This window comes from Python bivittatus, unplaced genomic scaffold (genome assembly GCF_059951505.1).
Source record: "Python bivittatus isolate LINGU-HERP-01145 unplaced genomic scaffold, Pbiv_v1 ctg000610_np1212, whole genome shotgun sequence".
In the NCBI taxonomy this organism is placed as follows: domain Eukaryota; kingdom Metazoa; phylum Chordata; class Lepidosauria; order Squamata; family Pythonidae; genus Python; species Python bivittatus.
The window spans coordinates 24,929,776-24,945,809 of record NW_028277088.1 but is presented as its reverse complement, the minus strand read 5'-3'; the positions used below and the strand labels follow the sequence as shown (position 1 = coordinate 24,945,809).

At 38.3% G+C, this 16,034-nt stretch overlaps 1 protein-coding gene across 4 annotated transcripts in view; it reads left to right on the top strand.

The window, feature by feature from the left end:
- COL28A1 (collagen type XXVIII alpha 1 chain) overlaps nt 1–16,034 on the top strand; it is an 83,629-nt gene that overhangs the window by 50,157 nt on the left and 17,438 nt on the right. For all 4 annotated transcript variants that reach the window (XM_007425280.4, XM_025164802.2, XM_088150624.1 and 1 more), the window contains exons 21-26: nt 767–838; nt 2,239–2,307; nt 3,476–3,544; nt 6,924–6,992; nt 7,480–7,548; nt 13,048–13,116. In XM_007425280.4, the coding sequence (XP_007425342.1) occupies nt 767–838; nt 2,239–2,307; nt 3,476–3,544; nt 6,924–6,992; nt 7,480–7,548; nt 13,048–13,116 (417 nt within the window). The remainder of the gene's footprint in view (nt 1–766; nt 839–2,238; nt 2,308–3,475; nt 3,545–6,923; nt 6,993–7,479; nt 7,549–13,047; nt 13,117–16,034) is intronic.

The following is a 16,034-nucleotide window of genomic DNA, read 5'->3' as shown; positions in this document are numbered from 1 at the left end:
TGCTTTTCCACATCAGTTAGACCTGGAGAGAGAAAAAAAACCTTTGCATTGGCTTTCTTATGAGGCCTTTTTCAAGAATAATTATAATGCAGAGTATCATCTGAGGGACAGGATTTTTTCATGCAAATCTCTAGTTGTCAAAAGTTATGATGACAGGTCACAAATTTAATCCAAAACAAGCCAAGGAAGCCATATTTTGCAAAATATCTGCCAGATTACATATGTTACAACATGAGTTCTCCAGTGATTCTATACCAGGCAGACTATGAAGCAAAGGGGTGGTGGTAAACTTGTTAAACCTGGAGCTTAAAAATGAATTGGAAGAAGGCAGTGGCAAACCACTTCCGTATTGCTATTAAGGAAAGTACATGGACATGCCCGTAAAATCATTAAGAGTCAAGCTGAACATAAAGGAGATTTTACTTTATTTTCTGCTTTATATGTTGGAATAGAGAAAAAGAGAACAGATTTAAGTGTGTAAGGCTTTATTAGATCCTATGCAGGCTTCAGTTGCAGGACAAAGGAGTAATATCTTGAAACAGATTCAAGAAACCAGCAAAATCACTTGCCAAGAAAGTTGGAGCCTTTTAATATATGAAGACGAAAAATGCCTGGAATTTAGGCTCACTGCTTTTTTCCCCCATAGCATGGATCTGTTCTAAAAAATATTCCGAGGTAGACGCCATAGTTAATCAATTCAGATTGCCAACAGATAGATTAGGTGGAAGCCTCTGTATGCTAATATGCCTTTTTTTTTTTTAATCAGGGTGAAGAAGGTCAGAAAGGTGCTCAAGGATTGGATGGCCCAAGAGGTATTGCAGGCCCTCCAGGACCAAAGGTGTGTTTAGTACATTGTTGAATTGTTTCTGTGTGATGGCATTTGGTATCCTGAGCTACACCTGCATGCAGATTATCAAATACAGTTCCTATCAGGCCAATGCAGTTCATATGATGCGGTTTTGTGAGACAACAGCTCCAGTGATCCCAGGTAGCATGATTATTGCAGAATGTAAGTTATAGTCTAACACAGGGGTTCTCAGAGTACGGCCTGTGGGCCGGATACAGCCCTCCAGGGTCATGTATCCGGCCCACCTGCCTGATTGGCCACCGCTGCTGTCTGTCAGAAGCGGAAGTGTCAGGGCTGTGTTGGGGGCTGTGAGCGATGCACGAGGAGGGAGATCGCAGAGCCGGACTATTCTACATGACAGATATGCCAGGTCCGGCGGCTCTCCTCCTCTCCTCAAACTATAGTCCGGCCCCCCAACATTCTGAGGGAGAGTGAACTGGCCCCCTGTTTAAAAAATTTGAGGGCCCCTGGTCTAACATACCTGAAGAACATCTTGCTGGAAAAGGCTGATAAAATGTATATGATTTGCAAATCATGGAAGTCAGGTGGATTCCACAAGTATCAATGTATCTCAGTGTTTCTCAACCTTAGCAACTTTAAGATATGTGGACTTCAGCTCCCAGAATTCTTTAAAACAACCTGGATACTAGTTCAAAGATTTCAGAATGACACAAACCTCAAAGTAAGAGCAAAGATCCAAGTCTTACGGATATGCTATCACTAAGACATGTCCTACAACTGAGTTGTTAAATTAGGAATTAGCAAAAAGGAAAATAAGGAATTATAATATGCCTGTTAAATGTTAGCTGTTTTCAAATAACTCTAAAGGAGAAGAGGAATAATTGCAATCTAAATGTCTTAATCCAGAATTTTGAGGTGATTTTTAACATCCTGCCTCATATTGTGATTCAGTATTAATGATGAAAGAACCAATAACATGAGTCCAGACAATTGTCATAATTTCAGTTCTATTGACTTTAGGGCTGTGCAGTGATTTGGATTTAAAGGCAGAAAGATATTTCAGAGTACGCACACTCAGAACCTGTCTGCAGCTCCTGTCTTTTCCAAGGATCGTGCTTTTCCCAAGAAAAGATGCAGCTGTTTTAAGGAACTGTAGACCAGTGTTATATGAGCATTGCCATAGCCCCAGAAGCAATGTTTGCCTTTGAATCTGAAGTGCTGCATAGTTATACGGATTTTAAAGCATCTGTTTTAAAAATGTATATGGCCATAGATGATATCAGCTAACTTAATTTTGCACTTCAACAAAATATTTTATAATCTTTTTAAGAGTCTGTACAGAACTGAGAGTTTTCTTTCCACTGAGTGCTTAAAATACAAATAGCAAATGTATTGATATCCAAGTATATAAACTGATTGTTTTATTTTAGGGTGAACCTGGAATCAAAGGTGACATTGGTCCTGCTGGACCTTCAATACGTGGGCTACCTGGCCCCAAGGTAAATAACTTATTGGGTGTTCACAGGAAGAATATTTATCCGATGTTAGCTCTGCAGGGTAGTTCAGACTACAGGCACAACCAAGAGTACTAGCTCTATCTTATTGTAAGATTACATTAACATAATCTTGCAAGACTGAAAGTATTTCTCCCCTCCTTTCCGTTTTCTCTCCAGAATACTAGGGAGGGTCCCTTCTGAAACTTTTCCCACAACCTCTCTCCTTCTGTTGGCTGAAGGTTGTCCAGTCTGCGGCTCTCCCTCCCTCTAATTCCCACATACCATTACATCTGAATACAGGAATTTCCAAAGGAATAGCCATTATTAGATTGCAGCAAAAAAAGAGTTTTGTGGCACTTTAAAAAGTAACTTTATAATGGTATATATTTTAAGAGATTATAGTCTACTTCATCAAGGGCATGAAGCATTGTCCTGGGATAGCAGCATATGTACAATGCAAGAAAGGGCAAGATAATAAAGAGAAATGCAAGAGAAATGCAGTATATAAGGTACAGGTAGTGATAATCAAATTCTTTACAGTGGCCGTTCACCAAACAGCTGTTAGATTTGACACAAACATTTTTGTGTTGCTGAGCCAATCAATCACCTGTAGCATGACAGTACCTTTGGTTCTGTTGAGTCCCCTGGAAATACCATTGAACCATTTAATCAGTTGTAGCTAAGCTGTTTTGAAGTGAAACTGGTTTTCATAATTCCTTTGCATCTGTATGGTGTCTCCTGCCCATACATGAAGTCTCCAGTTGATCAAACCATTGGTCCATTCAGCTTAGCATTGCTTATATTTGCTGTTAGCAACTTTACTACAAAATCTTTCCTGGGATACATCAAGACATTTTGTGTGCAAAATATGTGCCATTTTGCATGCTATGAGTTAAAACTCTTCCTAATTAATTGTAAACTAAATGGATATTATTTTTACAAGACTGAGAATTTTATTTTAAATTCCTCTTCTAACAGAAAATCATATGAAATAAATTCTTTTTATTTGTAGTTTTGGAATTTGAATAATTGTTGGAAGGATCTTCTCCCAGTCATAGTTTGAGACATAACTGCTCATCAAAACATTTCAGATCAATACCTGAAATTGTCATTTTCCTAAAAAATCAAACATTGTGTGATTGTTTTAATTTATTCTTATTTGTATGTTTAGGGTGAACAAGGATACCCAGGCCCTCCTGGAAATGATGGAAGCCCTGGACATACAATTTTGGGACCTAAGGTAATAAATAAATCAATAAATATTATTCAGTATTTGTAATTTAAGAATGAAGTGAACTGAATATGACCTCATGCCGATATGAACATTTTAATTTAGTATTAATAGTAAGGAAAGGCAACCTGTGATTCCAAGTTTACATGTGGTCTCTGACTCTCATTTTAGAATCACTTCTGACCCTGAATGTTAAAAACTGATCATATACTTTTCTTCTATTAGAGTTGGGTGTAAGTCCTGAAAGTGTAGAAGTATAGTGTAAATCCTAAAATAGTATTATCAGAATTAAACAAACAAGGAAACAAACCAAGCCTGTTGATGTGTGATGGAGTCCCCTTCTCTTTCTAGTCTTTAGCCCTATAAAACATGTGAAATGTATCCCTGGATCAACAAAATGTTAATAAAAAAGTTGAGTAAGAGGTACAGAAAACACAATATTTTAATCCCTACTTCCTTGAGGTTGGGGTTGGGATAATTATCCAAGACTTCAAAAGCCACCAATTTCAATGGATGATTTCAAGAAATGATGATGTCTGGACTATGGTGTCAGTGGAGGGAGTCAAAACAGGCAAGATGGCAATCGTGGTAGCATATTTCAAGCTCTGCCCTTTTGGTATGTGTGTCAACGATGCATGAATGACAAACGGGTGGGGCTTTAATTGGGCTTCTGTGACTGTCATCTTGCCTGTTTTGACTCCCACCCACCCCTGCAGACACCACTGATCTGGTTTTGGGAATGCTAGCTTAAGATCAGTGGGGAAAAAAAGAAAAGGGGAGGGCTTTTTCTCAAAATATTCTTCCTACTTAATTTCTAGTTATATATCTGGGGTGTGTGTGTGTGTGTGAGTGAGTGTATGTGTGTGTATGTGTGATATATATATATCAATCAACTCCTAGCCTTCCTTCTCATATTAAATTTTAGATATTTATATTGGTTAACATCCCCTTATCTAGTTATGTGCAGTCTTCTGTTGCAAAACTGCTTATAGTCCAATGGTTACTCTCCTACTTCTAAGCACTTAAATGTGATTCCATATCCTGAGATTTCTGAAATATTTACCAGGCTGATACAGCATATGGTTGGTTATATATTTGATTCTAAAACATTGCTAAAACAGGATGACTACAATAGAAGAATAAAATGAATAATACAGTGAAGCTAAAAGCAGATCAAACTTTCAGACTACTTTTCTTGTTCACTCTGATTCTTCCTTTTAGATTGATTGACTGAGCCTCCAGTTTCTCATGGTGATTCATACCTACTGTTTCACAACTTGGATTCTTCCACAGGTTAAACTTGGCGATCCCTCTTGATGAATATTTTGGCCAATTTCTTACTATTCAGTTCACAATTCTTCTGGTCAGATTACATGCAACATAACATTAAATGAGCCCTTGGATTTAACATGCATTGATTTGGATATTGTAATTTGAAAAATGTATTGTTTCTGTGTGTGTGTGTGTGTGTGTGTGTGTGTGTGTGTGCGAGAGAGAGAGAGAGAGAGAGACAGAGAGACAGAGAGATAGAATGAGCAAGCAAACAGGTAAGGATGTTTAACTCTTTTATCTACTGATGTAATTGTGTAAGGCTGGTATTTTGTTTGGAGGAAATCTTCCATTGGCACCTTTATGAATATTGTACCAATTTTCAGAGAAGAGACTCAAATCACAACTGCAACATGGAAGAAAATAGTTGTATTCCTCTACAACACTATGCTTATATTTAATATGTACTTCTCCACACTCCATTTTATATGCAGATGCATTCAATATCATGACCTAGTTTTGTATTATGCATTTTGTGTGGTCATTAGGTTGTTCAAAAATGTGTCTGGTTTGAAATTTTAAGCAAGGCAACCTGATTGCCTGGATTAAAAAATAAAATAGAAGGGTTTTTTAAAAAAAATTCTCCTTGCATTTTTGAAAAAAAAAATCCACGCAGTATTTAACAAAAATCATAGACCAATGTGCTAATGGGATGAAACAGAATTACAAATGAATGTGAAGCTGACAAGGACCAGAGATAAATCCTTCCATTCTTAATGTCTCTGAGTCCTGGACCTCAAATGTGGATGTTGTTTATTATCGTCTTAGACCTTCAATAGCAGTCTTGTGAGCAGTTTCAGTGTATTTGATGGGTGCTCTCCTATGCTAGATAGAGCCTTAAAACATACTCTGATAGCTGCTAAGCAACATTCAGCTATTGCACATGTAATATTGGTGCCACACTCTGCCAGGACACTAAGACAAATAAGATCTACATTCTCCTCTACTTGGTAAGCTTTTAAAAGAAGCACGATTAAGGTAGCATGTAAATCCCTATAAAAATTGCAGTACAGTAAGATGTGGTGTACATCCTCTATTGCATGAGAACATAAGAGCAAAATGTTCATAGTTTTATATGCAGAGATGTAGAAAAATGGAGCATTTAAATCTTTGATCACACGCTTGCACATTTGAAATGACAGAGTCTACATTCAGTAAGGTATTCTGACTTTGTGTTAGAGAAATTAGAAGAACAATTGTGTTAAAGAAATTAGAAAAACAATTTGCTGAAAAATTGTTCTTCTAATCTCAGGAGGAAGTTATTGGACAAAATACTCGGCCCATAAAGTGGGATATTGTTTGGGATGTTCACAAAGTAAAAACATCTGTTTGGCAACTCTGTCTAGTACAAGAATTTGGAAGTCAGAATACAGAGTTTTGCCCTTAAATTTCCTTCTTCACTGAGAGAATTAATAGGAAATGACTTGATGTTTCAAATATTGGCAGCAATCCAGAGGGATCCTTTAGATACATCCGATATGACTTCTCTGCCTTTCTTGGAAAGTAGCTTCTCCAATGTTTACCATTTTTTTTTACTAGTAACTTATCTTCAAAATGTAGGCAGGAATAGGACAAAAACTAAATGTGCTCTAACATAATCTAAATACAGGAAGTAACTTCATTAAATTTAAATTAATGTAGTTGATATGATTGACTGAAAAATATTTAATGATTTCATTACTTCCAATGCCATTAATATTATAATTTGACAGCAACATTTGACGGGATTCTGGAGGTGATAGGGTTGCACACTTCTGATATACTTCACTGTACCAGTTCTAACATTTCTTTGGGTTTCCAAATGATTTAGGAGACTGCTAGTTCAATGCTATACATAATTGCTGGCTATCAGACTCAAGAATGCACTGATTGTATCAGGATCTTATATGCTTTTCCTAATAGCATTCTGGCCAATAAGGAAGAGACTCTACCTTTCTTCCTTCGTACTCCATACAGAGGCACAGCTTTCTATGCTATGACCCAATATACTGCCAAAGGAACTATTACATGACAGTGTTAATTGAGAGAATTTATATTAATGCTTATGTTTTGTGTTCAGGGTGCTCCAGGTGTTATTGGACCTCCCGGACCTCCTGGGCCCAAGGGGGATGGCTTTCCTGGTCCACCAGTAAGTGTAACTTCACTTATAATTTCTTCTCTGATGTTTAAGGATAGTGAATGGAGTTCATTATATGTATGTATGTATGTATGTATGAATGAAGGTGAAGCAGTTTTATACTGGCTGTGTGCACATATAATATAAGCCATGATTTTTTAAATCATGATTTGTTGAACAAGTCAAAGGTGCCTGGTCTGCACATTGGGTTAAGCCAAAAATAAACAAATCACATTATGTCTTAGTGGTAGGTGCAAACCCCTGAGTCGGAATATTCTTCTTAGTCCTGTCTGCACTGAATGGCAGGGACTTCCCAGGATTTCAGGCTTTCTCAGATTTTCCTGGAAATGTTAGAAATTGAATTTGGGCTCTTACACCTGCAAAGTGTATCCTGAGTGCCTCTAATTCAAAAACACACACGCTCGTGCAAAACCAAAAAAACTGTTATTTATTGTTCTGTAAAGCTAATTTGCCTGTCTGTTTTCTATAACCCCGCTAGGGACCTCAAGGAATGCCTGGTCTTCAGGGACCAAGAGGCCTTAAAGGAGCTGGTGATCCAGGTCAAAAGGTGCTGATGCTGTAGTCCTATTTATCTTTTACGTCCTTTATAAATTGCAATATTGTTCTGAGAAAGCATATTTTGTAAAATATAGACAATCCAGTAGACTCTTTAAGTAATAAATGCATACCTTTGTAAAAGAAACAAAGAAGCAGATATCATTAATAGTATTCTACAGCAGTGTTTCTCAATCTCAACAACTTTAAGATGTGTGAACTTCAACATCCAGAATCCCCCAGTCAAGTGGCTGGGGAATTCTGGGAGTTAAAGTCCACACCTTTTAGAGTTGCTAAGATTGAGACACATTGTTCTACAGCATTTTATGGCAGCTGTAAAACAGGTGGCTTTCATTCTCTTGTTACGTTTGGATGGATTTCCACATTCCATTGTGTCAAAGGAGCATTCTAACAGTGTCATGTCATTTGGAGAATCAGAGCTGTTAATTATATGCAGCAAAGACTCGCTGTTCATTTGTGCTAACAGATACAAAGTACCTTTGTATAGCTATCCTTTGTTTCCATGCTGTTGGCATTATGAGGGAGATTCTCAGCACATTGTAGAAAAATCCAAAAAAGCTCTGAGTGGACTTCTGTATGTTTTACAAGACTTAAATTTGGGAGTAAATTCTCTCTCTGAAAGGTGAACATTTGAAGTTGTCATGCTCTTGAAATTCAGGAAATTCTCTCAAATTTGGTTTGGCTTTGGCTCTGGCTCTACGAACAGGATTTGCATCAAGGAAAGCTGATGATATTAATACACTTTAAAAAACATTACACACATTGTGGTGTAAAAAAACCATGTATGAAGGAACAGGTCACCTGGGGGGGAAATTGTATTAGGTGTTACTGCAGTTATGTGATATCTAGCTTGTGTAGCTATTTCTTCTTCTGGGGCTACATGAGGTGGTAATGGATAAGTAGAAGGTAGAACTTCACCAAGCAGCTTAAGTCCCAATAGAACCAAAAAGTTCAGAGGCCTTGTGTAGGAAGGATGTGAAATCACAGGACATTTTTTTTTAAAAGTTCTACCCATTAGAGCAGTGTTTCTCAACCTTGGGAACTTTAAGATGTGTGGACTTCAACTCCCAGAATTCCCCAGCCAGCATGGCTGGCTGAAGTGTGAAGTCCACACATCTTAAAGTTCCCAAGATTGAGAAACACTATTAGAATATTGGCTAGGAATCCCCGATTGCTCTCTGGAAGGACTAATCCACATTGCATTCTGCTAGGGCAGCAACATTAGTGGCCTCATTGTAGGTAGGCTAAAGTGGCAGAACTTTTTATATCAGGGTTACTGACTTTAAATCGCAAACCTCGTAACTCAAGCATCTGGACTAAGTTTTGGACTTTCCTGCTTCTTCCCTGTCCCCTGCTGTTTGTAGGACCTTGATTAATGAAGTTCTGCAACATTTCAAAGCTTGCAAGCCCATTTATTTCATTTTGGCAGGTCCTCATATAGGTAACTATGGATATTTTCCTTCATGAAATAATACAGCTATGGTTGCTTTCCAAATAATTCGTAAAATGTGACATTGCTTTTCTTCTCTCCACAAGGACATTTATTTCTTCTTTCACTATTGACAGAGTGAAAGGAGGAAAATCCAACCAATCCTTTTTGAGTCTACCCCTAATTGCTCATTTAAATTTCACTGCTCTAATCCCCAGATATTTAAAAACAGCTTCCTTTAAGTGAAAAGCCCCCAGTAATAAATTTGCATACAAGTCAAGCTGGAATGCTGCTAAGTTTCACTGTGTAAGAATGTTCCCTGAAGATCAGTTGGAGCTCTGTTTTCTTGGCTTGAGAGATGGCTCACACATGTGCCCAGCAGAGAATTGGAATTTGATGTAACAGAGGCTCAATTCACACAAAATTGCCTGTGGGTTGCATGAGCTTTATGGGCACAGCCTTATTGTTGAGCACATCGCACACAGTAAAGGAGCAGAGCTGTAATCACAAGTGAAGATAAAATGCATGACTTTCAAGAAATTGCAGCCTAAATAGCCCAGTAGAAGGCAGAGACTCCACGGTATTCTTTCTATAAACCAGATCAAAGACCTATACCACCAACATCGTCCCTAGGAGACATGGTAGGCCAGCTGCAAGAAGAATGTCTTTTTAAACTGTGACCTCTCAGGTTCTGGCTGAACTCCCAAAAAAAGCAGAATGGCTGTTCCTCACTCCAGGCATGCTATTAATCTCATGGTTACCAACCATGCAGGGCTCGTGGACTGGCTCAAAATATGTTGCTGCCAGCAACAACGGTGGAATATTCTCTGCTGCATTCACACCTAGTGGATAACTTAAAGGGGTTGGGATCTAATGCGGTGTTTCTCAACCTTGGCAACTTGAAGATGTGTGGACTTCAATTCCCAGAATTCTGGGAGTTGAAGTCCACACATCTTCAAATTGCCAAGGTTGAGAAACACCTATCTAATGTGTGATTTCCCAGAGGAAAAGCGTAAGAGCCACTGTCCTTCAGCTTCTAATACTAACAGTGGGGCTGGCAGTACGGAATAGGTGGAATTTTAAAGTTTGGACCCAGCTACAAAATTGTTCTGGTAACTATATGCCTTCTAAATATATCTACTAAGTTGCCATCTTATTTATTTTAAATGTTTTTATTTGGCTTTTCTGTTATAAAGCACTCAAAGCACTCCCACCCTCCCTCCTTATATGTCTGTTTCTGTCTCTGATGGTGGGGGAGAGCATTTGGTTGCTATTCCCCTTGGGGACACCATCTATTGTTGATTTTATAGCTCTTGTGTATGTCAAACCACCCACAGTCTTTTGGAGTTGGGTGGCCTAAACATTTGATTATTAAATAAATAATAAAGAGCTAACAACAGTGATGAAAACCAGGATTTTTTTAGAAATGCAATGTCCAGTGAAAAGCAAGATGGCAATACTTTCCCTCTTTTTTGGCCCTACGTAAGAGGCAACACTAATTCTAGTTCCTTACACAGGGCTAGATTTGATCTATCCAAATTTAGTTGGAAGTGGCCCACCCAGGCCAGATTTGGTTTGTTCTGCCAGACAAAATGGAAATGAAACAGATCTTATCCTCCATCTGTCCCATTATCATTCCCATCCTGCTTCCACTGCTGCCTTGATGAAATGAGAGGAATCTCTGTGCAAACAAGAATAGGTACAAAATGACAATGGCCTCATTTCACTTTTATATGTGGTAAAGATGTAAGAAATGGTTCTGAACTTCTGATTTCCAAGAGCTCTGGCAGAGATGAATCAACGTCCAAGGGGGTTGTTGGGGACACTGTGTCGTTGGGAAATGTGACTGCTGTTGAGCCATGACTATAGCTACATGTGTAGATCCAGGGAAGGAGAGACTCAAAACAGTGTTAGGAGGTGCAAAAGGGATATAAATTGAGCAAGAGATTAGTGCAAAGCTTGCTGGGAAATTTTAATGGTAAGCAGCCTAAACCTATCTATACTGATTTGGAGATATGTCAGTGGAAAGCAGCTTATTCCCTAGCAAGAATTCATAGAATTGTAGTTTAAAATGCACTGTGTGTGCTCATCCTTGGCAACTCCACAAATGTCTTACAACACTGAGTATGGTAATTTAAGAATCATTTGGCTCCACCTACTGGTAGCACTTCAAGAATCTCAATACAATTATTTAGTGCCAATTCTGATTGTGTACCTTTACTAAAGCTACTTGAAGCTGCTTCCTCTGAAGTTATTATTAGATTTTTATCCCACCTTTATCTATTTATTTATTAATAATAAAAAATCTAATAATACACATACACAGCTCAAGGGTGAAGATACCTAGTACTCCCTCCTCCTCTTTTCCCCACAACAACCACTCTGTGAGGTGGGTTGGACTGAGCGAATGAGACTGGCCCAAAGTCACCCAGCTGGCTTTCGTGACAGCTAGCTATTTCATATTTTAACTCAAAAATCAAAAGGAAAGGTGAAACAGGGAACAAAGCAAGCAGCATGGGAGGTATCTGTGGTCACATTGTTGCCCATGCACATCATGTTGCAGGTCCCTGATTTCAATGCTTCTCTCAGTGGAAAATATTTCGCTTAAATTTGTCAGTATCAGATTGCATATAACATAGAAAAATGGGATTAAAGTAGATGCAGCAATCTAAACTATATCACCAGTTGTCACACTGCTAAATTCTTTTGAAGTTGTATATCCTTCCGTCTTTTGTTTGAATTATTAAAAGGGCTACTGTTAACATACACCACAGGCAGTGTTGAATTACTCCAAATCCTCCTGCCTGTGTTTTCTTTATCATGAGGTTTCTACTGAATGCAAAATCTGTGTCTGTTTGTGAGAGAAGTGGTTTGAAGGGATGAAATAGCATGAAAAAAGGTATAGTGGGCCCCTCTCCCCACTATATAGTTGGGTTAAACAAAAAGTGATGGAGTAGCAGACAAGAGATCTAAAAAAGAAACACAGAGGAAATACACAGAATAGAGAACAGCTACTATAAAGCATTATAGTAGCTATAGTAATATATGAAGCATCTGTACTATGGAGAGAATGTAGGGTAGTGCAGACCAGCTGGAAGTTATTTCTATAACAAATAATCAGTTTCATTTTATTCTGGTTGGAGTTTTGACTGAATTCAGCCACCACATGGCACATTTCCCTGCTTCAAATGTTTACCCTTCCAAAAGTTGATTTTTAGTTAAAAGATCCAAACCAAAACCAGACTATTATATGACACATGAAGGTTCATCTGCTTCCATGTGTACCTTCTTGGATCCAAAATCTTCATCTGAGGGCCATCTTTGGAATACTGTTTGCCAAGTAATGTATGGTAATGACTATATATGGTGGTATCCCAGCCTTGCCTGTATAGCTTGGAAGAACCTAGTTTTGAAAGGTAGCATACACTTTTTGAAATTAAATTAAATTAAAATAAAATAAAATAAAATAAAATAAACATTCTGTTTTTCCCAGAGAGGGTTGCCTGTGAGACCTGGTATGGTATTCTAGGGGCCATAAGATTACTCAGTTTTTTTCTGAGTTGAACACACAGCTCTGATTTCAGAAGGGGAAATCCAGCATTGAATCCCCTATTCCTGCCAGGCTTTGCAGATGAAACTTTCTGCTCTCTTTGGAAAGTCCAAGGAGAAAGCAATGGCAGTGCTGGAAGAACCTTAGATCTGAATGATCCAAATCCAATGATTCCTATTTGTTTAATGTGTGTTTTGTCATGTAAGATGCCCTATGAAGTAGTTGCTTTACTAGCCTCTAAATCACTTAGGTAGGTAAAGCAGATAAGGAAAGATACAGACATTGCAGATTACATGAAATATTTGGCTCTGCTTGTTTGAGTGAAATGTCATATACTACCTCTAATACAATTTACTTTGAAATCACACTTGGCTTATGAGATTGCAATCCCTGTATCTTATATTTTCCTTCCTTCCTTCCTTCCTTCCTTCCATCCATCCATCCATCCATCATGCTTGATCATTCATAAACTTATGTGATGACAATGCCTGTCTTTAATTTCTTTCTGTTAGGGAGAACAAGGAGCACGAGGAGCACCGGGGCCTCCTGGGCAAAGGGGAGTAGGAATACCTGGGCCAAAGGTCAGTGAGAAGTTCTGAATGCTGGGCAAATGAGGGTAGTGGTGGTGGTGGGGAACATTTCAACTGGTCCTCAAGCTCAATGATTGTCTCAAATTTAGACATTTTCTAATTTAATAAATATTTGGGGAAAAATAACAACTTTAGCTAATGAGCCCAGCTTTTGCAAATTAATAATACTGTATGTTCTTTGTGCTCTAAACTTCTCATAAAGAATATAGCTCTTTTTCATACTGGAAAGAGATCACTGTATGATACCAATTTCAATACTGTTTTACTCCCTGGCTGCTTCTCTCTTGGAAACCTTAAATTAATTATAATCCACATTTTATAGATTATTGTGACCATTTCATCATTATAATTTCTCAACTGTTTTGAGAAATAATGGAAAGACAAATTTGGACAACTTGTTGGCAGGGACAACCTTAAGCCTGTGTTTCCACTTGCAGCTAGTTCTTTTTCTGTTATCTTCCTATGATGTTGTCTCATCTTGTCCCCAGCCCAGGAGTGAGACAGACTTAGGTCATTCTTCACTGTACTAGTAAAATAGCATATTCCTCTTTATTCCAACACAATCCAAGGGCAGCCTCTTGGTGTGTATAATCTGTTATGCTCTGTCACTGATTATCTTGGGTGGAAGTCATGTGACTGCAGTGGCATATAATAGAGGGAGACAGAACTTAGTTATCGGAACAGCAGATTTCATGCTAGTATAGTTTTCTGCCAACTCAAGAATGAAAGGAATACTAAAATGTAGTAATGGGGAAGTGCCTTGCATCCTATATCTTCATTCAGTTAAATTGGCCTTGGTCAGATATTTGCTTTAGGCACATATAAAGATTTATATTTACCTACTGGATTTTCTTTGCATAATAGGATACTGTAATTGCTTTTGAAATGACACGTAGTTCTGGAAGGTGTTTGTTAAGTTGCCTAATAAATTGCTTTTCTGGGAAGGGAAAATCCAAGATCCTCTTTGGCACAAAGACGTAATCCATCATGCCTTTTAATGGTGGTTGTTATATCTGTGAGTGTTGCAATCCTATGCCTAGACTTACCTCAGTGAATGCCACGGATCTTACTTCTGAGTAGCAAAGGTGAGCAGATGTCAGGCTTACTGGATTTTTCTGTTTGCTTTTTCCCTACAACCTCAAGTGGCAACCAAAGAAATGTGCCACAGACAGACATGGTTAAAATTAAAGACAGCTATATGGGAATTGATTTAAGTAGTTTTTCTTACTAATTGCTCATCATGGTGGTCTTGGCCAAAAACCCTGGCTTAAGAATTAGGTATGTACGTTTACTGCATATATTTAACAAGACACACATGAACAATACAGGTCACTTTTGAATAATTCAAACTATACTGATTAGCAATATAGAAGAACTTAGGTAAGATCGTACTACGCTCTACGTAGGATTAGATTTACATCCCTTGTTACAAATAGCTACATTTATACTGGGGCAACTCCTCCGGTCTGGATTGCCAGCCCATAAGCATCTTAAAGGGATGTTCTCATATCCAGTGATAACATACAATAACCTATCCAAAATCCATCCCTACAGCAGCACATGTCTATATCTAACTTATTAGTTCCCCGCTCCTTTCTTACACTTGATCATGATGAAGCAATGCTCATGACCGATTAAAAAATATTAACAGATATGTTTAACCGTGACCATACACAGGAAAGGGATTTCATTGTTTGGTTATCAGAGCATGTTGACCCAAACAATGCACTAGAAACTTTCACTTCCCATCTAGGTAACTGCCAAAACTGTATGTTAGAAGAGGGAAAAACAAAGCACAGGTGAAAAAAGAACCAGGAGGGATCTGGAATAACAAGAACAACAATAATAATACAGGTAGTCCTTGCTTAACGATCCTAATTGGGACCAGCAACTCCATTGCTAAGCAAAGCAGTCATTAAGCAAAACATCACATAACTGCCCTGCTTAGCAATGGCAGTTCTGGCAGTCCCAGTTGCAGTCGTTAAGCAAGACATCACATGACCTTGTGACTTCCTGCTGGCATCCCCATTGACTTTGCTTATTGGAAGTCGGCTGAGAAGCTCGCAAATGGCAATCATGTGACTGTGGGATGCTGTGACCATCATAAATGTGCAATGGTTGCCAAGTGCCCAAATTGTGATCACGTGACCATGGAGATGTTGTGACAGTTGTAAGTGTGAGGACATATTGTAAGTCACTTTTTTCAGTGCTGTCATAACTTAGAACATTCACTAAACAGATGGTTGTTAAGGAAGGACCACCTGTAGTGAGGAGGAGGAGGTGGTGGTAGTGGTATTTGTTAGATTTCTTGCATTTCCTTCAAGAACTCAAGGTGGCTTACATGGGGATCCTTTTTCATTTTGTCCCCACAACAGTAACTCTGTGTGAGAGGTTGTGCTGAGAGGGAGTGACTAGCCCAAAGTCACAAAGTGAGTTGGACTATTTACCTACTGTGTGTGTTTGATAAAATCCAAACAGCTAAAAGTCCAAGCTTAATATGCAAGATTTGATGGAAACTAAAAAGAATGATGTGGCTTCCAAGCACAACCAGGATATGATTAGGATATGAGTCTTCACCATAAGAATGTATGGGCATTTATCACAATGCCTGTGTACATTAAGCTTTAGGCCTGTGGGTTGCCATCTAAAAGGGCAGTGGAAAACAAAACTTTTATTTTATTTCTTTCATCAAATGTAAATAAAAATAGCCCATAAGGAACAGAAAAAGCAGACAAAAGTCTAGCCACAAGAAGCAAAAGATTGTAATAGGTACAAAAGTTAGAGAGAGCACTGAACGAAATAGGAACCAAGACACACTTAGAAAGACAGAAGGCTTTAAGGCTTTTTTTCTGGCAAGAAAAACCAAATGGACAGGTACAAGGTAGGTGGTACCTGGCTTAGGAGTAATG